General features: G+C 44.1%; 1 protein-coding gene across 10 annotated transcripts in view; it reads left to right on the plus strand.

The window, feature by feature from the left end:
• MLPH (melanophilin) overlaps positions 1-23,265 on the plus strand; it is a 190,016-nt gene that overhangs the window by 156,336 nt on the left and 10,415 nt on the right. For 4 of the 10 annotated variants that reach the window (XM_056534921.1, XM_056534920.1, XM_056534923.1 and 1 more), the window contains 6 exons: positions 2,178-2,261; positions 2,341-2,520; positions 14,031-14,207; positions 15,475-15,630; positions 15,704-15,796; positions 17,396-17,488. In XM_056534921.1, coding sequence (XP_056390896.1) covers positions 2,178-2,261; positions 2,341-2,520; positions 14,031-14,207; positions 15,475-15,630; positions 15,704-15,796; positions 17,396-17,488 — 783 coding nt within the window. The remainder of the gene's footprint in view (positions 1-2,177; positions 2,262-2,340; positions 2,521-14,030; positions 14,208-15,474; positions 15,631-15,703; positions 15,797-17,395; positions 17,489-23,265) is intronic. The other 6 variants (XM_056534922.1, XM_056534926.1, XM_056534927.1 and 3 more) reach the window with 6 other exon arrangements.

Below are 23,265 nucleotides of genomic sequence, written 5' to 3' on the forward strand. Positions count from 1 at the left end.
TTTGATGGGCACTGGAGGTGCAAAAAAGACATACAGCTCTTTATTAACCCTTCTTTCTAACAACTTTCTGTGGGGGTAGTCTTCTCAAAGAGGGTTGACTGAAAATCTGTCATGCTGTCACACAAAAGGAAGTGATATTCTCAAGGGGTGGTCTTCTGGAAAGGTTTCACTGTACTTACAGTAGGATTTACTGCTATTCTTTCTAGAAGAGTGTTGCTTAGAAGGGATGACAAGGAATTTCCCAATAAGTAAGACCACCCACATTAGTGTAGGAAAGCTTTAATATAGTAGTGATCTAGAGATAAACAAGTAGAACTGCACACTTGCAATCTTTATCCATTCACATAAAAATGACGGCAGCATAAAAGGGAGCCTCCAGCTATCGAGCCATCCTTCCTAATGAGTAGCAAACACCAAGCTCTTCCAGCTCCATTGGTAAAACTTCAATGTTTTATTTAAGTTCTGTAAAATGTCAGCACAGCAAACTGTGTTAAAGCTTTAATCCAGTGGTGTTCAATCTACAGATTTTGTCCAAAACAAGTCAATGGGACTTTCTCAAATCCATAGATTAAACGCAGTAGTATGGTGCAAGTCTCAGGTTCACTGGAGTTGCGATTTATACCTACCTGAAAAACACACAAATATTTACATATTAAAACCTGAACAAATTACTATTTAACACCAAACCCCGCAAGCTTGGAAAGAAATAGGACATAATGATAGTACAGATCTTCCATATTGTCTCTATAATATCAGGATCTGCTTCCGTTATAACATATCCAAAGACTCTAGCCAATTAACGTATGTTCATTGAATATTAGCAGTATCGTGTGATATATAATATTTACATGTGCTTCACAAAGAAGTATATAGTACCATCACATAGAAATAAATTGTATACATGATATAAGACTTGATTATTATAAGATGGTACATGATAGGTGGGCCCATTACAGGTTTTGCATTGGAGTTTCAAGTCATACCTCTGCAAGTCAGATTGGTGGGGGCTCACAGTGTAGATCCTAACCATATCTGAAAACCAGCAGAATATGGGCCAACAAGCATAAAGTTTAGGTAACTTCTTTAATTTCTTGAAAGTTGAATTTTCTTGTCTGACCACCTTTGCAGTTAAATAAAACAATAATTATTATTATTATTTTTACAATTTACAGACGGGATCTCTACTCCGATTCTTGTTTCTGGTAAATTGTAGATCTGCCCCCAATTGCCAGCCATAGTTTCTTCAGATCTTTCTTAATTGTCTGACATACCCCCCCCCCCCCAGTAGCAAACAGTGCTTACAGGGGTATAGTGCTCATCGTAGGCTAAGTACCCCCAGTAAGCCACAGTGTCCTGATCAGCGCAAAACTTACCTTCTTTATACTCTGCATGGGACGAAGTCTGCTGGGCTGAAATGGTGCATAGTAAAAGTTTCTAGTAATCCAGCAGACAACATCACAGTGTCAGACAGTTCTCTCACCATTACCTGAAAGGGTGCGCTGTACTTACCAAGAAGAGATACATGTAATGAACAGGTCTAGAGACAGAAAACACAACATTGATAGTAATAACATACATCTTAAAAAGTGTTGCTAGAAAATATAAACTATCATATCTCTAATTTTTGTAATCTCTATGAAGAGTATTTTCTCAAAGTGTATAATATCTTGAGAACTAACATTAATGTGGTCTACTGGCATTTAGTCTTTTATTCTATTTTTTTTGAAAGTGGGTTATAAAAATGTTTTAAAAAGCTGTCCTCACTTACCTAATCCCATGCTGCGGCTTCTGTTCCAATACTGCCTGGTCCATGCTTATCTGAACTCTATACTTTCATCTCGATGCAAAGGCCAATCACAGGCCGAGTAGGGTTACCACCATGCCCACTTAATGGCTTAGCAGGCATTTCCTTGTGTGTCCAGAACTCAAGATGTACACACACATTTTAATGCTCTGCCATAGTGATATTGCTGACCGACACAGCATTGTGGGTGCCTGGTTGTTCTTTTCTTGGTGCCGGAGATTATTCATCCTGCTTTTGTGGACATGTCCAACCTATTCTTATGCTACAATTTTCTGATATTGATTCTACCCTTAAAATCAGGTCAATGGGTGGCAGGAATTATCTCTCTTGGTGAAGGGATCTGTCCTATGAGCTACTTTTCCCTCTTTCACAGATATCTGATCTTAATAAGCGCATGTCCGCTATTGAACGCATGCTAAACCGCCTAGAGGAGAGAATCTCTGTGCAATCCGATGAGGTAATCCCAACTCTTTACTGATGTGCTCAGTACAGAAGACAACTATCCATTGAAAGCCTGACACTGTCTAATCTCTTAGTCCACAAGCCATGCAGGGCAGACCGATGCGGACTTGGAGGAAGAAACGCTTAAACGAAAGTTAGGAGAACTTGCCAGTAACATGAGTGACAAAGGAGGCTCCTCTGATGAGGAAAAAGGACCGAAACTCAAGTCAACATTGAAAAGTTCCATTGAGGATGCGACTAATAAGAACCAGAAGGTAAAAACATTATAAGATATCAAGAATATCTGTCTTGTCATCTGGTGTTTTTGGATGCATTTAATATAGAATTATTATTGGGGAGTCTCTGGGAAGGAAGTTAATCTAATTCTGTTTGTCATCCTAAAAGTGACCACAAATGTGGTTCTTCCATTTACAATTAAGACATTAAGGGTGTTAAATAAAAATTGTCTAGTTCTTAGACAGTGTAAACCATGTTAGATGTTTAAAAGTGGTTCAGGCGCTTTGAAAAATGTTTAACTTTCTAAGTTTTTACCATTTTCCAAATTAGTTGCCTTTTTTTGGCACACATTGGTGCATTTAAGCCATGCTCAACTTAACTAAAATCACTGTGATCTCCTGTATGGGGCCCCGGTGCTCCCCAGGAACAGAGCGTGTCGACCCATGCACGAAACGGAGCCCAACATGCCCCACTCATACAGATGGGGAAGCCGAAGATATATGGAGGGGGCATGTTGAATGCTGCTTTGTGCAGGGGTTGACACGCCCCATTCCCTGAGAGAGCTGGGGCCTCATACAGGAGATCCTGGGGGGTCCTGCGAATAAGGAATGCATTTTTGTACATGATATATCTCTCTGAAGTCATGCCTGCTTTCCTATACATTTTTTTGGGGCACATTTTGCCCTCCATGTATTTTTTTTAAATTGTTCTAGAACCAGAGGACCAAACATATGAATTTCATTTATCGTTCAGTATAGCAGGTTTTTGGGACTATGGAATTTCCTGCTGGTTTTTGCTGAGATCAAAACCTCCTTAGCAACCATGCTATCTACATGGCTATTACATGTCCTCCTTGTGTCCATTAATTTTGTGGAAGTGTATGTGGTGAGGATATGATGAAGGTCAGTTGGAATTACCCTAGGGGCAGATGGCATTATCCCCTTGTGTTCGTGATGCCAGGGCAGTGTTTATCCTTTACACCACCCGAAGGAATACTGTTGGATCCGGGGCTAGGCGCAGGGGCAAATAATGACTCAGACGCCAAGTTACAGAACAACGGCAGCTTTACTGAGTCAGACAAGTGTAACAGTCTATACAGCTTGGCTATGCCTACGGAGGTGACCAGTGACTTCAGAGACCTTAGGGCTTGCTGGGACTTATAGTGGACTTGGACAATTTGGATGCAGGCCATGCTGACTTGAGACAGGATGACTTGGACTGACTTGACTATGACAGACTATGACTGACTTCACCCCTTCTGTAGCTTACCAGCCTTTGACTTGACATGTTGGGCAATGGACTTTAGAATCCGTGGCTGCTTGACTGACTTTAGGCCTCCTCTGGGCTCCAGACACACACCTGGGACATGACCTTGCTGAACTCAGCTAAGCAGGAACTAAGAGACTAAGAGAGTGAGCTAGCTCCACCCAGGGCTTTTATGGGGAAGACTAGGAGGGGTCCCATAGGTCGCATGGTTACTGATACCTCACTGGGTTACAATCACATGACAACAGGTTAATCACATGACAACAGGTCTTAAATGCATAACACAGGTATAATACATTATACTGTATAACAGGCATATAAATGAATAGACAATGGAACAGGTGCAGGGGGGGGGGTGGCAGGGGACACTGTATGGAGGCTGCCTGACAGGGCAGCAAGGGTACAGGGGTGCAACTCCTGTGCCGGGCCACCACATGTACAGAAGGCCATCTTTAGAGTTTGAGCTGCCCTAGACACTTGGACTGAATACACCCCAATAGAATGATTCCACGTGTTGCAATTTTTTCATGCAGATCTGTCAAAAATGTTAAGCAAAAACAACGTGATACATATGGATTCTCTTGAAGATTTATGGTGGTTCTCACTACTATACACAGAAAGTGGGGAACTTAATCACAAATCCACAACATAGTCAGTATCCTGCAGCTGTAAATCTGCAGGTAAAATTCTCTCACCCAAACAAAGAGTAATGTTTTTTGTCTCTAGGCCACACCATGGCAACAGCAGCTACGTCAAAATTATTTTTTTACTCACTGAATTGCTGCCCCCTCTGCTGCTCTAGGCACAGGCCCACAGATGCCAAATGGCAAATACAACCCTGGGTGTGCCTTTGTCCTACACAGTTAAAAAAAAAAAACATAGGGGGGCATTTATCAAACTGTCAAGACCAGGTTCGACAGTCTATATTTGTCTATCATAAATTGTCTCAGTCTTTTTAGTTGAGACTTTTAGGTGACTTTTGCTTTAGAGCCCTACTCCACAGTGGTCAGGAATTGACTTTTATTAGAATGTCTCAAAAAAGTTGCGTCAACAGAAACTACTCAAAAATGTTGGACCATGTCAGACCCAGTGACTATCCAATTTAAATAGTTTTTAGGAAGCCTTTTAGCAATTTTTTTGGACGTACAAGGGGGCACAGGGCAGTTTAAATTTCAAATGACATTTTAGCTTTAATCTGAAGGGTAATCTAATCTAATAATATATAAAATTCTAAAATAATACAATTAAATCCCAATGATCACAAATTGTAAAAATTTTGGGTCATTTTTGTTATTTTTGTAGATGTCTGATGCTAATTTTTTGTTTTGGTTTTCTATATTTTAGTGCTCCAATTTCACTTTTGCAGCTGATTCAAAGAAAGCATATGAATTTACATGCACATGGTGCAATTTAGTCTCTTTGGAGATTTCTCAAAACATGTGTAGTGGAAGCATGGTGCAGTTTCCCATGGCAACCAATCAGATTCCTTCTTTTATTATTTAAATTATGTTGCGACCTGCAAAAAAATGAAAAAGCAATCTGATTGGTTGCTATGGTCAACTGCACCACTCTTCCTCTACACATGTTGCCATCAACAAAGGAACAAATGTGCTCAGTGAACAATTCCAAGAATTTGCTAAGGTGTATTTAAACTAGGAAGGGTGGGGGCAAAAGAGTGAAAATCCATGAGTCCAATTGCCCCCCCCCCCCCCCCCCGAAACAATGCCAGAACATGTCAGTAGCCCAGAAGTTAAGAAATGACAAGCTCAGAGTCCTGTCTACAAATGCCCGCAGTCTAGGTAATAAAATCAATGAACTTGGGTCAATAATGGCATCTGAGAATGTAGATTTAGTGGCTGCTACTGAGACATGGTTTAATGAAAGGAATGACTGGGACATATCCATACCAGGGTACTCTTTATACAGAAGAGACAGAGAAGGCAAGAAAGGAGGAGGAGGGGCCATATATGTGAAAGATAGCATAAAATCTAACTAAAAACAAGTTAGTGAGGCAACCACAGAGTCAGTTTGGGTTACGTTGCAGTTTGGTAATCATGCAGTAACTCGTGTAGGTGTGATATACAGACCACCTGGCCAAGTTAAAGAAGTAGATGATCTACTAGTTGAAGAAATATCTAAAATGACAATGAAAGGAGAAGTTATCATTATGGGAGACTTCAATCTTCCGGATATAAACTGGAAAACCAAAATAGCAAGTTCTGCCAGGAGTACAGATATTCTAAATTCCCTACTGGGATTATCTCTACAACAAGTGGTTGAGGAGCCAAAGTGGAAGGAGGCCATTTTGGATTTGGTATTCACAAATGGGGATTTGGTATATGATGTTATTGTTGGCGAAAGCTTGGGATCTTGTGATCACCAATCAGTGTGGTTTAATATAAGAACAGTGAAGGAGTCACACCACACAAAAACAAAAGTTTTAGATTTTAGAAAAACAGACTTTTCAAAAAGGAGATTAGTCATAAATGAGTCCCTATCAGACTGGAACAAATTACATGGAGTTCAGGAGAAATGGGACTACTTAAAAGACGCTTCATTGAAGGCAACAGAAAATTGCACAAGACTTGTCAGTAAAAGCAGAAAAAGGAAGAGTCCACTGTGGAACTCAGCAGAAGTGGCCAAAATCATAAAAAACAAAAAAGTAGCATTTAGTAATTATAAAACAACCCAGAGCAATGAAGATAGGGAAATCTACAAGACTAGGCAGAAAGAGGCCAAGCAAGTTATAAGAATGTCTAAATCACAGGCAGAAGAAAAACTAGCTCAGTCTGTGAAAAAAGGGGATAAGACATTCTTCAGACATATAAATGACAAAAGGAAATCAAAACAAGGAATAACTAAATTAAAAACAAAGGAAGGAAGATATGTAGAAGAGAATAAGGGGCTAGCCGACTGCCTTAATGAATACTTATGTTCAGTTTTTACAGAAGAAAAAGAAGGAAAAGGACCTCCATTAGAGAGAAAAACTAAGGAATCGTTTGATGCATGTGTCTTTACAGAGGAAGAGGTTCTACGTTTGCTTTCTAAAGTGAAGACAAATAAATCACAGGGGCCTGATGGGATACACCCAAAATTATTAAAAGAGTTTAGTGGTGAGCTAGCAAAACCATTAGCAGATTTATTTAACCAATCAATGGTAACAGGAGCCGTCCCGGAAGATTGGAAATTAGCAAATGTTGTGCCCATTCACAAGAAAGGTAGTAAGGAGGAATCAAGCAACTATAGGCCAGTAAGTCTGACATCAATAGTGGGGAAATTAATGGAAACCCTACTAAAGTATAGGATTGTGGAACATCTGAAATACCATGGATTGCAAGATGAAAAACAACATGGGTTTACTTCAGGGAGATTGTCACGATGCCGGCTGGCAGGAGGTGGATCCTCTGTGCCAGAGAGGGATTGGCGTGGACCGTGCTAGTGGACCGGTTCTAAGTCACTACTGGTTTTCACCAGAGCCCGCCGCAAAGCGGGATGGTCTTGCTGCGGCGGTAGTGACCAGGTCGTATCCACTAGCAACGGCTCAACCTCTCTGACTGCTGAAGATAGGCGCGGTACAAGGGAGTAGACAGAAGCAAGGTCGGACGTAGCAGAAGGTCGGGGGCAGGCGGCAAGGTTCGTAGTCAGGGTGGATAGCAGAAGTACTGGTACACAGGCTTTAGACACACAAAACGCTTTCACTAGGCACAAGGGCAACAAGATCCGGCAAGGGAGTGCAAGGGAGGAAACCAGATATAGCCAGGGAGCAGGTGGAAGCCAATTAAGCTAATTGGGCCAGGCACCAATCATTGGTGCACTGGCCCTTTAAGTCTCAGGGAGCTGGCGCGCGCGCGCCCTAGAGAGCGGAGCCGCGCGCGCCAGCATATGACAGCAGGAGACGGGAACGGGTAAGTGACCTGGGATGCGATTCGCGAGCGGGCGCGTCCCGCTGTGCGAATCGCATCCCCAACGGCCATGACAGAGCAGCGCTCCCGGTCAGCGGGACTGACCGGGGAGCTGCAGGGAGAAAGACGCCGTGAGCGCTCCGGGGAGGAGCGGGGACCCGGAGCGCTAGGCGTAACAGTACCCCCCCCCTTAGGTCTCCCCTTTTTTTTGTCCGGTGACTGCCTCCCCTGGGATGAGGACACCGGGAAGGAATGGATGGTTTCCTCAATGGCAGGCAGTACAGCAGGAGTAGGAATGGGGAGGGAGGGCAGAGGGTGAAGCTTGGCACGGGGCAGGAAGACACAAGGACGGGAGCCATGAGGGGACACAGAGGCTTGCCTGATGGGACTGGGAGGGGAGGAGAGGCATTTCCTGTGGCAGGCAGAGTCCTTAACGACCTTAGGGGGACCGGATACAGGAGAAACCACAGGGTCACGGCAGGGAGTACTGGGAACCGGTTGAAGGCAGTCCTTGGAACAAGAGGGACCCCAACTCTTGATCTCCCCAGTGGACCAATCCAGGGTTGGGGAATGGTGTTGAAGCCAGGGTAGTCCAAGGAGAATTTCGGAAGTGCAATTGGGGAGGACCAAAAATTCAACTTTCTCGTGATGAGGTCCGATGCACATTAGGAGGGACACCGTGCGGTAACGCACGGTGCAATCCAACCTGGCTCCGTTGACCGCGGAAATGTGGAGTGGCTTGAACAGACGGGTCACCGGAATGCAGAATTTATTCACCAAGGACTCCCGAATAAAATTCCCAGAGGCACCAGAGTCCAGGCAGGCCACGGCTAAGAGGGAAGAGCTGGCTGAAGTAGAAACCCGTACAGGCACCGTGAGACGTGGAGAAGCCGACTTAGCATCAAGAGACGCCACACCCACGAGAGCTGGGTGTGAGCGTGCGTTTCCCAGACGTGGAGGACGGACAGGACAATCCACCAAAAAATGTTCGGTACTGGCACAGTACAGACAAAGATTCTCTTCCTTACGGCGATTCCTCTCTTCCAGGGTCAGGCGAGACCGATCCACTTGCATGGCCTCCTCGGCGGGAGGCCTAGGCGCAGATTGCAATGGAGACTGTGGGAGAGGTGTCCAGAGATCTAGGTCTTTTTCCTGGCGGAGCTCTTGATGCCTCTCAGAAAAACGCATGTCAATGCGAGTGGCTAGATGAATGAGTTCATGCAGGTTAGCAGGAGTCTCTCGTGCGGCCAGAACATCTTTAATGTTGCTGGATAGGCCTTTTTTAAAGGTCGCGCAGAGAGCCTCATTATTCCAGGATAGTTCAGAGGCAAGAGTACGGAATTGTATGGCGTACTCGCCAACGGAGGAATTACCCTGGACCAGGTTCAGCAGGGCAGTCTCAGCAGAAGAGGCTCGGGCAGGTTCCTCAAAGACACTTCGAATTTCCGAGAAGAAGGAGTGTACAGAGGCAGTGACGGGGTCATTGCGGTCCCAGAGCGGTGTGGCCCATGACAGGGCTTTTCCAGACAGAAGGCTGACTACGAAAGCCACCTTAGACCTTTCAGTAGGAAACTGGTCCGACATCATCTCCAAGTGCAGGGAACATTGCAAAAGAAAGCCACGGCAAAACTTAGAGTCCCCATTAAATTTGTCCGGCAAGGACAGGCGGAGGCTAGGAGTGGCCACTCGCTGCGGAAGGGGTGCAGGAGCTGGCGGAGGAGATGGTTGTTGCTGCTGTAGCTGTGACTGAACTTGCTGTAGTTGTGACTGGAGTTGCTGTGTCATGGTGGTCAAGTACGACAGCTGGTGATCTTGTTGGGCGATCTGACGGGCTTGCTGGGCGACCAGCGTAGGGAGGTCAGAGACAACTGGCAGGGGAACCTCAGCGGGATCCATGGCCGGATCTACTGTCACGATGCCGGCTGGCAGGAGGTGGATCCTCTGTGCCAGAGAGGGATTGGCGTGGACCGTGCTAGTGGACCGGTTCTAAGTCACTACTGGTTTTCACCAGAGCCCGCCGCAAAGCGGGATGGTCTTGCTGCGGCGGTAGTGACCAGGTCGTATCCACTAGCAACGGCTCAACCTCTCTGACTGCTGAAGATAGGCGCGGTACAAGGGAGTAGACAGAAGCAAGGTCGGACGTAGCAGAAGGTCGGGGGCAGGCGGCAAGGTTCGTAGTCAGGGTGGATAGCAGAAGTACTGGTACACAGGCTTTAGACACACAAAACGCTTTCACTAGGCACAAGGGCAACAAGATCCGGCAAGGGAGTGCAAGGGAGGAAACCAGATATAGCCAGGGAGCAGGTGGAAGCCAATTAAGCTAATTGGGCCAGGCACCAATCATTGGTGCACTGGCCCTTTAAGTCTCAGGGAGCTGGCGCGCGCGCGCCCTAGAGAGCGGAGCCGCGCGCGCCAGCATATGACAGCAGGAGACGGGAACGGGTAAGTGACCTGGGATGCGATTCGCGAGCGGGCGCGTCCCGCTGTGCGAATCGCATCCCCAACGGCCATGACAGAGCAGCGCTCCCGGTCAGCGGGACTGACCGGGGAGCTGCAGGGAGAAAGACGCCGTGAGCGCTCCGGGGAGGAGCGGGGACCCGGAGCGCTAGGCGTAACAGAGATCATGTCAAACACATCTTATTGATTTTTTTGACTGGGCGACTAAAATAATAGATGGTGGAGGGGCAGTAGACATCGCATATCTAGATTTTAGTAAGGCTTTTGACACTGTCCCACATAGAAGACTTATCAATAAACTACAGTCATTGAGTTTGGACTCCAATATTGTTGAGTGGATTAGGCAGTGGCTGAGTACCAGACAACAGAGGGTTGTAGTCAATGGAGAATATTCAGAGCAAGGTCTTGTCACCAGTGGGATACCTCAGGGATCTGTACTGGGACCAATATTGTTTAATATCTTCATTAGCGATATTACAGAAGGTCTCGATGGTAAGGTATGTCTTTTTGCTGATGACACAAAGACATGTAACAGGGTTGATGTTCCTGGAGGGATCCGCCAAATGGAAAAGGATTTAGGCAAACTAGAAGAATGGTCAGAACTCTGGCAACTGAAATTTAATGTGAATAAGTGCAAGATAATGCACCTGGGGCGTAAAAACCCTCAGGCAGAATATAGATTATTCGACACAGCCCTGACCTCAGTATCTGAGGAGAGGGATTTAGGAGTAATTATTTCAGAAGACTTAAAGGTAGGAAGACAATTTAATAGAGCAGCAGGAAATGCTAGCAGAATGCTTGGATGTATAGGGAGAGGTATAAGCAGTAGAAAGAGAGAAGTGCTCATGCCGCTGTACAGAACACTGGTGAGACCTCAATTGGAGTATTGTGTGCAGTACTGGAGGCCGTATCTCCAGAAGGATATAGATACTCTAGAGAGAGTTCAAAGAAGAGCTACTAAACTAGTACATGGATTGCAGGATAAAACGTACCAGGAAAGGTTAAAGGACCTTAACATGTATAGCTTGGAAGAAAGAAGAGACAGAGGGTATATGATAGAGACTTTTAAATACATAAAGGGAATCAACACGGTAAAGGAGAAGAGCATATTTAAAAGAAGAAAAACTACCACAAGAGAACATAGTCTTAAATTAGAGGGGCAAAGGTTTAAAAGTAATATCAGGCAGTATTACTTTACTGAGAGAGTAGTGGATGCATGGAATAGCCTTCCTGCAGAAGTGGTCGCTGCAAATACAGTGAAGGAGTTTAAACATGCATGGGATAAGCATAAGGCTATCCTTCATATAAGATAGGGCCCGGGACTATTCATAGTATTCAGATTATTGGGCAGACTAGATGGGCCAAATGGTTCTTATCTGCCGACACATTCTATGTTTCTATCAATCTCCCCCTTTTGAATTTCACGACTCTATGCTGCTGAATAATGACTGTGCCTAAGGCTACGTTCTCACAATGGAATGTCTCCACTCGGAGAATCTCGAAGCGCACATTCCGTACAGTGCGTGCGCTGGCAGAATATTCCGATGCTAGGACCGCACAGGAATTCGCTGTCTCATAGACAGTTATGCATTCCGTGAGGCTTCTGCACAAAGAATGACCGTGTTCATTCTGTGTGGACATGGACAAAGGAATTTCCGTTCAGGAAAGATCTGGCATGGAAATTCCACCGTGTGCACTGAGCAGCAGAGTCACGTTGAATTAAACGTGACTCTGCTGCAGCGGAATCTCCATGCCCATTTTCTATCCGGAATTGAATTTCCATTGTGTGATCCGAGCTTATGATTCTGGCCTAATAACCACACAGATGTTCCTCCTTTTGAACTTAGACTAACAGAGTTGACAGCATAGAGCAATGTTTCTCAACTACTGTCTCCAAACTGTTGTTACACTACAACTCCCAGCATGCCATGACAGCCTTCTTTTGTCTGTGCATTTGTAAAGTCAAAATTTTACCAAAACATTAATTTGAACAAATGAGAAGGGCTAAGGCTTGTGAGGGCATGGAGGCTGAGGAAAAGGTAGAATATTGAGGCTAAGGGGGGGCATGGAAGAAAAGGCAAAATGATGATAAAGAGGGCAAAGTGAGTTAGTTTGGAAGGCTAATTATAAAATGGATATTAGAGTTTTGTGGGCAGGAAACTTGCAACTTTTTTGATAATTGTCTCAGGCTGTGCGACTTTTGAGAGACTTTTCTGGTCTAAAGTGCTGCGGAGAATAGACACCAAAGACCATTCGCAAAATTTACTAAACGCAGTGCGATGTTTCATAAATTTCACGGACAATAGACCCATGCTCAGATACTTTTCTCATCTAAAGTACTGCAGAGAATAGATAATGATAGTAAATCTCCCCCATAGTGTCATTATATAGACTATAATCTCTGTGTCAACACCGGGTATTAGTTATTTAACCTTTGAAGTATATCAGCTCCTTGTAATAACAGTGTTTCCATTGGGTTATCATATATAAATGGTCTTAGTGGATGTTTAATGGTTAAACTTAAGATTCAGTTTATTTTTCTGAAGGAGTTTGAGTAGAAAGAGAAGTGTAAAGAATAACCAGGCTTCCCATGCCTCTATCCTCTTGCAATAAGGATCTGCTAATGGGAGCTCTCTGTCCCTTCTAGTATGTTCAGTACAGTAATAGATGCATCATGAAGATCAAAGTGCCTCTTGAGAAGAGTTCCAAGGCTGGAACGGAGAGCTCTTAAGGAGCTGTGCCAACGTGGACAATTAGCACACCATCTGCCCTTTGTGCCCTACCTAATTCAACCCCCTTTTCATCCATTTAGTATAACACGTTAGTAGGAAGTTGCATCTTGAGTGTTAGGAATAGCAACATCTCTTTCCATCTAATGGATCTATTTAACTGTTACTAAAAAGGAAGGTGAAATATGAAGTGCGTGGAGTGGTTATTCAGTCATTGTAAAAAAAAAAAAAATGGATTCACATAACATACATATATACTCAAAATACAAAAACAAATGTTTGCTATACTTACTGCCCCGTGTTTATTACTAACATCTTACGTTTCTGCTACATCTTAGAAACATATATGTCATTACAGCTAATTTCCGCTCTTAACTTTCTTTGTTGGTAGCTGGAATAGTTACATTTATATTGGAGAGAAGGATAATACTACTGCACACCAAAGTCCAATCTACCAACATCTAGTCATAAAGCAGCTGAGCAGATTCATATATAGGTTTGTGTCAATGATCAGGACCACCCATCAGACTCCTAAGCAGCATAAGCAAAAATTAAGATAACAAAGTACAAGTTATAATTATTTTTCTTCCTCAAACATATGGCCCTGATTTACTAAGAGTGTTGTGTAGTTTTCTTTGTGGGTTTTAATTCACTACAATTTTTATTCCTCGGTATTTCCTAAGGTTTCCCTACATTTTGCACTTTTCCCTACATTTTTTATTTTAATTTTTTTTTACACACATGCTCTGACCTGTAGGGTTTTCCTCAGCTCAAATCCACCACATTTTCTGTGGAAACCTTAGTAAATATGTTATTTATTGGAAAAAATGTCAGGGACATGCCCCCTTTTCGGTAGCCACGCCTCATTTTCCCACCGTCCACGCCCCATTTTCGGGTTTTCTCAGTAAAATGGTCATTTTTTTTTTTTCAATTCTGTCGCAAATTCTTGCACAGACAGAATTTCTAGCGCAATGCGCCAGTAATGGCACACAGCCCGGCAAGACATGTCAGGTTTACAATAGTAAATCAGGGCCTATACATCAATCTGCTCAGCTACTCCTGATTCTATAACATGCTGTTGACAGGTCAGACTGCTTTTTTAACAAGACAGGTTACCTTTAAACAAACCCATACCCTTTATTATTTGGGTGCATGTTAAATTTCTGAATGGACAGTAACTTCTCCCATCTACAGAGGACAGCAGCTCAGGCTCTCTGTGATATCACGGCAAAAACATTGAGGACCATAAATGCCACTGAGAGAGCCATAGAAGAAGCCTTTGGTGGTGAGAGCCAACAGCCCATCACTCCCTACACCAAACCAGGAGGCAGCAGCACGGCGCAGGCTGAGTTCCAGGAGTTAGAGGAAAATGTAAGGAATAGGATGTAGTGGATGTTATGAACAGTGGTAGTTTGGTCATGCAAGTTTGTGTAATGTATCATGTCAGCAGTCATAATAGACCTCAGGCTTACGCTGGGTTTACTTTGCATTAATAACATACAGGGATAACTATGTATATTTTGACGTACTGCAGTGGGCCCCCTTCACCGTAAAGGCCTCAATGTAGTCAGCTGTTGACTACATTCTGGCCACTTGTCACTCGTATACGTGTGGTAGCCACAGGGTGTTAAAAGTAATACCTTATCACTTCGTAACGCCAGGGCACCATTATCCTATGCACGGTCTGAGGTTGCAAACAGCTTCTCCTGTGACAGACACAGAGAGTAAATAAACACAGCGACATAAGGTTACGGATAACTGTCTTTACTGAGCTGGGTGCAGATGGGATCACAAAGACAGTTGGTATTGGGTGAGAGGATGCAATGTAACCCCTTGGGAGCCCTGTTGCCTTGCTGGTGCTTTCACCAATATAATTAATACTGACTTGTAAGACGGGTAGATGAATCCTGGTAGGTAGGGTTCTGTCAAGGTATTGACGCCTTCTCTGCCAGGTCATGAACTTCCACCGTACGGGTGATCCTTGCAGAATGACCAGATGAAATAGATTTGAGCTGGGCCTTCCCTCAGAGCACACAGCACAGCTTAAAACACCTGAACCTCACTGTGGCTCAGAAGTAACTGGGTATGAACTGGGGCAACTCCTTCCCCACTACATTATAAGGGTGAGAATTTGGTGGTTCCCATTGGCAGACAGGTTCACATGAGGTGTACACTGCCCTCTCTTAAGGGTACAGTAACATATATACAGATAAGAACAATAGAATTTGTTAGAAAAATATATTACTTCTCAATAAAGTGCAAACATAATTGATAGAACAATAAGTCCTTTGGTGGGCCCAACCCCTTGTGCTGTAAAGCTGGCCAAAGCAGGACAGCCATTGGTACTGGGACACCACTGCTGGACTTATTATTGCTACAGACCATGCTATTGAGTCCAGAAAAATAAACATATACAAGAGAAGCGGCCCATAGTCAATAGCTATGTTAGGGCTATTAAAGTGAATGGGGTCTGCTAAAGTGTGTGATAGTATAGGTCGACATTCCAGTTTTGAGTAAGTTTGAACGCAGCTTTAGAGAGCAAGTTATACTCATTTAGTTACATCAATATGTCATCTCTACTAGAAATTTCAATATGCACCTTCCATAACTGGTCAAACCTGTATCTTATGTATTTTAGGTGTACATGGTAGCAGACAAGACATATGGACTCGAAAAGAACCTCCAGGATCTGGAAGAGAGAGCACGTCAGAGCGGAACAACAGATTCTGAGCTTTCAGAATTAGAGGTCAGCGTGGCATCTGCTATGGCCCAAGTGCAGCAGGCAGAAAGTGAGGTGAGATAGCGTTCCCCTCCTTCCATTTTTGATGCCTTTCTCTTTTCCTCCATCTCATTTTTGTCGTGTTTAGGTGTCAGATATTGAAACCAGGATAGCTGCTCTGAGTGCAGCAGGACTCACTGTGTCCCCTTCAGACAAGGCCAAGAAGAAGTCCAGCTCTCAGGTAAGATAACACAGGATATGTCTTACGCTACATAAAACTCCACTTAAGATGGGTTTACAGCGGTAACAAGACCTGACTCTTTGTGGCTTTACTGAACCTAAACTTAGATCTCCAAAGAACCCTTGAGTGTTATCTTCCCTAGTTTGAGATATCCCATAACACATAACTATTATTAAGAATTATAAAAAATAGAAAATAAATACTATAGGCTATAAATTACAGATTTGTGCTTTGAACAGGGACAGTCCATTCACAGAGTAACAACTGTGACTGGTTACTGCAGCTTAGCTCTCTTTGAAGTGAATGGGGGCTGAGCTGCAGTAACCAAGCATGGCCACTATGCAGTGAATGGAGCCACATGCTTCTGGTGGCATTCACAGAACAGTTGGGAGGCTGGGTGTCGGCACCCTACCTTTCAGCTTTTGATGGCTTATTCTGAGAATAGGCCATCGATTTTGGCCATAAAGCCCTTTAACATGAAATCAAAAAAGAAATGAGTAATCGTGCAATTACTTTTCAAAAGCCTTTAAAGGTCTGAAACAATTCCTGTGTAAAACAAGGGGAAGGTTTAGGCAGTTTTGTTGCAGATTTTTATACTAGATTATGTACTGATAATCTTTAGAAAATGACAGTAAAATACATGTGAATGGGGTTTTGATGTGGGATGCCCAAACCTATTTTGTTCTTTGCATTTGTGGTAGCCCAGTATGGGAGATGTTACCCTGTACCCTTGCTGCCCTGTCAGGCAGCCTCCTTCAGTGTCCCCAGGGCCCCTTGCACCTGTTTCCCCCCCTGTACATATGTTCTGCAGTGTATTGTATTATAAAATGTGTTGTATCTTTAAGAGTTATGTCATGTGATTGTTACCCAGGAGGTACCAGTGATCAGGTGATCATAAGAGTGACCTATGGGCTCCCTGCTAGTCTCCCCATATAATCCCTGGGTGGAGCTAGCTCTCTCTCTTTCCTTACAATTCTTTGCTGAGGTCCAGTGCAGTCGCCTAGTGTGTGTGTCCAGAGTGTTGGAGACCTCAAAGTCAAGTCCTGAAGCCACCATCAAGTCAAGTAAGCTAAAGTCACAGCTTTCTGAGTCATGTCAAGTCAGTCCTTGTCATCTGTCAACTCAGCGTGGTCTGCATTCAATTTTGTCTATTCTTACTACAAGTCCCAGCAAGCTCTTAAGGTCTCTGTGTCACTGGTCACCTCCTTGGGCCCTGGCTGAACTGTATAGACTTTACCAACTGTCTACCCTCAGTAAAGCTACTGTTTTCCATAACTTGGCTTCGTAGTCTAAATTGCCCCCGTGCCTAGCCCAGGATCAAGCGGAATACCTTCGGGTGGTTATAGGCTAAACCACGCCCTGGCATCACGAATACAAGGGGTTAATGCCATCTGCCCCTAGGTTAACAACATCTGCCCTCATTACACCCTGCTACCACACATGGTAGACCTAGCCAGCCAAAATCAGCGGATTGGTCTGGATTTTTTATTTTTTTTGTGTGTGTATGGGAACCTTTATGGTGTTTTCGTCTTACAAGGTTATCTGTAGAACCTGTATTCTGTGTTATGCTAAAAAAAAGTTTTCCATATCATCTACCAGGCAACTTTTTCTGCTATATCCAGAAGTACAGAGCCATTTCAGCCTCCATCACCAGAACTACAGAACCTTACTTCAACACCTAATGAAACGAAGGTAATATAGGAAATATTATTATCTCTTATATGAAATATTATAGCCAACATCACTAATAAATTTATTTTATTTTGTTTTAAATGGTTGTAAAAATAATCTGTGCTTATAGAACTATGAGGTGAAAACAAGGCTCCATTTAACCTATAGTGAGTGAATAGACTTCCTCTGGAATGACTATTGTTTACATAGGGAAATAATCTTTCAAACAGTCTAAACACCATCTTGGTACAGCATTTCTATTTTAGTAACTGCAGCGTAGGGGACTTTAGTTGTTAGCAGTCCACCTTAAAGTGAACCTGTGAAACAAAAACAAAACATTTTAACATGTCCTAGGGACATGTCAAAAGCTTTCATCAGTCAAGGTCAGAGTGTTCAGACCTCGACAGATGATGCATAATCCTCTCCCCACTCCGTGTCTAGGAGCAGGCCCGTCGCTGCAGGACAGGCAAACCAAGCAATTGCTTGGGGCCCCGAGCGGGCCCAGGGCCCCGAGCAGAGCTGGTGCTTGTCCTGCCGGGCATATCTCTCTCCCCCTCTCTCTCTCTCCTTACAAGTCTATTGCATAGCCAAAGCACCCCTGGGCCATTGTGACAAACCCTTTGCTCTTTCTCTACATTTTGCATACATTATTTCCCTTCTTTGCCTTTTGCCACAGTGGTGCCACCCCAACTTCTTCTGCCTTTTTTTTTTTACAGCCTTTTTTATATTACCATCGCAGGAGTCTGCTAATGCACATGTCGTACAATTTGCTGTGTGTGAATACCAATAATTTGTTTTGACTTTATATGCATCTTCAGAACTCTATAGTATGTGAACAAGAAACCAGGGAGTAATGTGTAACTGCCACATCAGACTACACACGGTTTTGGTTGGAATCTGTAGCCATGGAATGTGTGCTTAGGTCTGCATAGGAGATATATGCACATGTGATACCTCGAACGCTCACACTCAACCGCAACATCCACAGTTTTAACCCCTTAAGGACCCAGCCATTTTACACCTTAGGACCCGGCCATTTTTTGAACATCTGACCACTGTCACTTTAAACATTAATAACTCTGGAATGCTTTTAGTTATCATTCTGATTCCGAGATTGTTTTTTCGTGACATATTCTACTTTAACATAGTGGTAAAATTTTGTGGTAACTTGCGTCCTTTCTTGGTGAAAAATCCCAAAATTTGATGAAAAATTTGAAAATTTAGCATTTTTCTAACTTTGAAGCTTTCTGCTTGTAAGGAAAATGGATATTCCAAATATTTATTTTATTTTATTCACATATATAATATGTCTACTTTATGTTTGCATCATAAAATTGACGTGTTTTTACTTTTGGAAGACACCAGAGGGCTTCAAAGTTCAGCAGCAATTTTCCAATTTTTCACAAAATTTTCAAACTCACTATTTTTCAGGGACCAGTTCAGGTTTGAAGTGGATTTGAAGGGTCTTCATATTAGAAATACCCCACAAATGACCCCATTATAAAAACCGCACCCCCCAAAGTATTCAAAATGACATTCAGTCAGCGTTTTAACCCTTTAGGTGTTTCACAGGAATAGCAGCAAAGTGAAGGAGAAAATTCACAATCTTCATTTTTTACACTTGCATTTTCTTGTAGACCCAATTTTTTAATTTTTACAAGGGGTAAAAGGAGAAAATTTATACTTGTATTTGTAGCCCAATTTCTCTCGAGTAAGGACATACCTCAAATGTCCATGAAAAGTGTTCGGCGGGCGCAGTAGAGGGCTCAGAAGCGAAGGAGCGACAAGGGGATTTTGGAGAGTACGTTTTTCAGAAATGGTTTTTGGGGGGCATGTTGCATTTAGGAAGCCCCTATGGTGCCAGAACAGCAAAAAAAAAAACACATGGCATACCATTTTGGAAACTAGACCCCATGAGGAACGTAACAAGGAATTAAGTGAGCCTTAATACCCCACAGGTGTTTCACGACTTTTGCATATGTAAAAAAATAAAAATAAATTTTCACTAAAATGTGTGTTTCCCCCCAAATTTCAAATTTTTGCAAGGGTTAATAGCAGAAAATACCCCCCAAAATCTGTAACCCCATCTCTTCTGAGTATGAAGGTACCCGATAAGTTGGCATGAAGTGCATTACGGGCGAACTACAATGCTCAGAAGAGAAGGAGTCATATTTGGCTTTTTGAGAGCAAATTTTGACCCCTTGAGGAATGTAACAAGGGGTACAGTGAGCATTTACCCCCCACTGGTGTCTGTCAGATCTTTGGAACAGTGGGCTGTACAAAATTTTTTATTTGCACAGCCCATTGTTCCAAACATCCGTCAGACACCAGTGGGGTGTAAATTCTCACTGCACCCCTCATTACATTCTGTGAGGGGTGTAGTTTCCGAAATGGGGTCACATGTGTTTTTTTTTTCTTTTTTGCGTTTGTCAAAACCGCTGTAACAATCAGCCACCCCTGTGCAAATCACCTCAAATGTACATGGCGCACTCTCCCTTCTGAGCCTTGTTGTGCGCCCCCAGAGCACTTTGCGCCCACATATGGGGTATCTCCATAGTCAGGAGAAACTGCATTACAAATTTTGGGGGGCTTTTTTCCCCTTTACCTCTTGTCAAAATGAAAAGTATAGGGCAACACCAGCATGTTAGTGTAAAAAATTTTTTTTTTTTACACCAACATGCTGGTGTAGACCCCAACTTCCCCTTTTCATAAGGGGTGAAAGGAGAAAAAGCCCCCCAAAATTTGTTAGGCAATTTCTCCCGAGTACGGCGATACCCCATATGTGACCCTAAACTGTTTCCTTGAAATACGACAGGGCTCCGAAGTGAGAGCGCCATGCGCATTTGAGGCCTGAATTAGGGATTTGCATAGGGGTGGACATAGGGGTATTCTACGCCAGTGATTCCCAAACAGGGTGCCTCCAGCTGTTGCAAAACTCCCAGCATGCTTGGACAGTCAACGGCTGTCCGGCAATACTGGGAGTTGTTGTTTTGCAACAGCTGGAGGCTCCATTTTGGAAACAGTGGCGTACCAGACGTTTTTCATTTTTATTGGGGAGGGGAGGGGGCTGTGTAGGGGTATGTGTATATGTAGCGTTTTTTACTTTTATTTTATTGTGTGTTAGTGTAGTGTAGTGTAGTGTTTTTAGGGGACAGTGACGCGGGCAGGGGGTTACAGCGAGTTTCCCGCTACGAGTTTGAGCTGCCGCGAAAAATTTGCTGCATCACAAACTTGCAGCCTGATACTCACTGTAAGCCCCTGCCCATGTGAATGTACCCTGTACATTCACAGGGGGGGGGGGGGACCTCCAGCTGGTGCAAAACTACAACTCCCAGCATGCACAGTCTATCAGTGCATGCTGGCAGTTATAGTTTTGCAACAGCTGGAGGCACACGGGTTGGGAAACACTGAGTTAGGAAACAGACAATGTTTCCCAACCAGTGTGCCTCCAGTTGTTGCAAAACCACAACTCCCAGCATGCCCAGGCAGCCGAAGGGCATATTGGGAGTAGTGGTTACGTAACAGCTGGAGAAGAACAGTTTGGGGACCACTGTGTAGTGGTGTCCAAGCTGCAGCCCTCCAGATGTTGCAAAACTACAACCCCCAGTATGCCCAAACTGTCCAGGCATGCTGGGAGTTGTAGTTCTGCAACATCTGAAGGGCCAGATGTTACAGCACTACAACTCCCAGCATGCCTGGACAGTAAGGGGCATGCTGAGGATGTGTAGTTTTGCAACATCTGGAAGGGCACAGTGGTCTCCAAACTGTGGACCTCCAGATGTTGCAAAACTGCAACTCCCAGCATGCCCAGACGCCAAGGGCTGTCTGGGCATGCTGGGAGTTGTAGTATACAGGGTCCCATTACAGCAATGCATGTCCCTTTACGGCGACGTGCATTGCTGTAAAGGGCCCGACCGCGGCTGAAGATCTACTCACCTGTCGCCGCCGCCGCCTTCTTCCTCGCCGGGATCCGGGTCTTCAGGGACGAGGTAAGTACCGGGGCTGGTCCCCAGCACTCCCCCGTCCCCCGCCGCGTCCTCAGGTCTTCCTCCCGTCCTCTCCGGACTTTCAGGGGCCGGGCAGGACGGGAGGAAGTAACCGCCCCCCCTCCTGCGATTGGTCGGTTAGTTAACCGACAGATCGCAGGGTGTAGGAGGAGGTGGCCGGCTTGCCACCTCGCTCCTATACATTAGCATGGTCCTGGCTGTCTGTGACAGCCGGGATCATGCGAAATTACCGGGCGGTCGGGTCCCAGAGACCCGATCAGCCCGGTATCGCCGCAGATCGCAAGGGCGATTTCCCTTGCGATTTGCGGCGATCGCCGACATGGGGGGCCTACATGGCCCCCCTCGGCGTTTGCCCTGGATGCCTGCTGAAGCATTTCAGCAGGCATCCGCTTCCGATCTCTGCCCGGGGCGCGGCAGAGACCGGAGAAACACCAGGACGTACTAGTACGTCCTGGGTCCTTAAAGCCCAGGGTGCCAGGACGTTCTAGTACGTCCTGGGTCCTTAAGGGGTTAAAAGTGTCCTTCAGACACATTTCTTTAAGCAGGCCTATAACATTCCCTAATTGTCTTCCATTACTACCACTTTTCCCCTTTTGAAACCTCTGGGTCTTGGAGATATCAAAAGCTTCATATCTGACAGTGTCCCCACTACTCTCTATGCACTTTAGACACTCAGAAATTAGCTAGTGACTGGTTCACTCTCCTGTATGTAATCTTTCATATTTATAAAATATTGCTGGACCATTGAATCAATAAAGCACTTTGGCCGGCATTTATCATTGTAGGTGTAAGTGAAGCATTTATCATTGTAGGTGTAAGTGAAGCATTTATCATTGTAGGTGTAAGTGAAGCATTTTTGTACACCTTTTTTGTGTGTGCTGGTAATGTGTAGGAGCACCAAATTCATGAAATGGTCGCAGAGCATTTGATAAATTCACATTTTCTAAAATGTCTCTCTTCACATACACCAAAAAGCTAAGCTAAGTCTGGGCTGGTGTAGTTTTAGAGACTTTTCAGTGGCTTTGCTCCTTTTTTGCGCCTTTTCACAAAAAGGCGCAGTTCTTAAAACCCTTCCATATCATGTGTAATGCCAATATATCAGTGGATTGCAACTCAAAATCAGTAGAAATGTGTAAACCAAAAGGCGCAAAAAAGGTGCAGATAAACCCTGCTTGTGCCTTTTTTGTGCCTTTTGTAGACACAAAAAACAGTCTAAAGGCAATGATAAATGTCAGCCTTTATACCTTCTGTCTCAGCCCCATTCCTCATAGTCTGTAAGCTCTAGTGTGCAGGACCCTCACTCCTTCTGTATACTTGTCTATATTTGTACTCCAAAATTGTAAAGTACTGCAGAATCTTTTGGCACTTCATGAATAAAATTATGATTATTATTATTTTTATTATTATGTAATGGGTAGGAATTATTTATGTAGATTTATCCTCCTCGAGAAGGTAAACAAAAACTCTCTCATACTAGCCAAAGCAGAGTCAAGGACAAATAACCCATTTGTATGTAGACACTGTGATGACCCACTCTTGCAGATAGGTGCGGTTGCAGTATAGAGGCAAGGAAACAGTACTTTTCAAATCAAAGTTATGTGTTTTATTCACACTTTGCACACAGAAAACAGTCTTTAAATGCAAAACAAAGGAAAACGTAACAAAAGTCCACCTGTATTCCTTAGGTGTTTGTTCACACCTGAGTCCATGCAATGCGGCATCAAGCAAGTCTTTTCAAGGCCTCCAGGCAGACTGTTCACCAGCTTCCAACCTTGGAGCAAACACAGGGAA

Source organism: Hyla sarda, chromosome 8 (genome assembly GCF_029499605.1).
Source record: "Hyla sarda isolate aHylSar1 chromosome 8, aHylSar1.hap1, whole genome shotgun sequence".
Lineage (NCBI taxonomy): Eukaryota > Metazoa > Chordata > Amphibia > Anura > Hylidae > Hyla > Hyla sarda.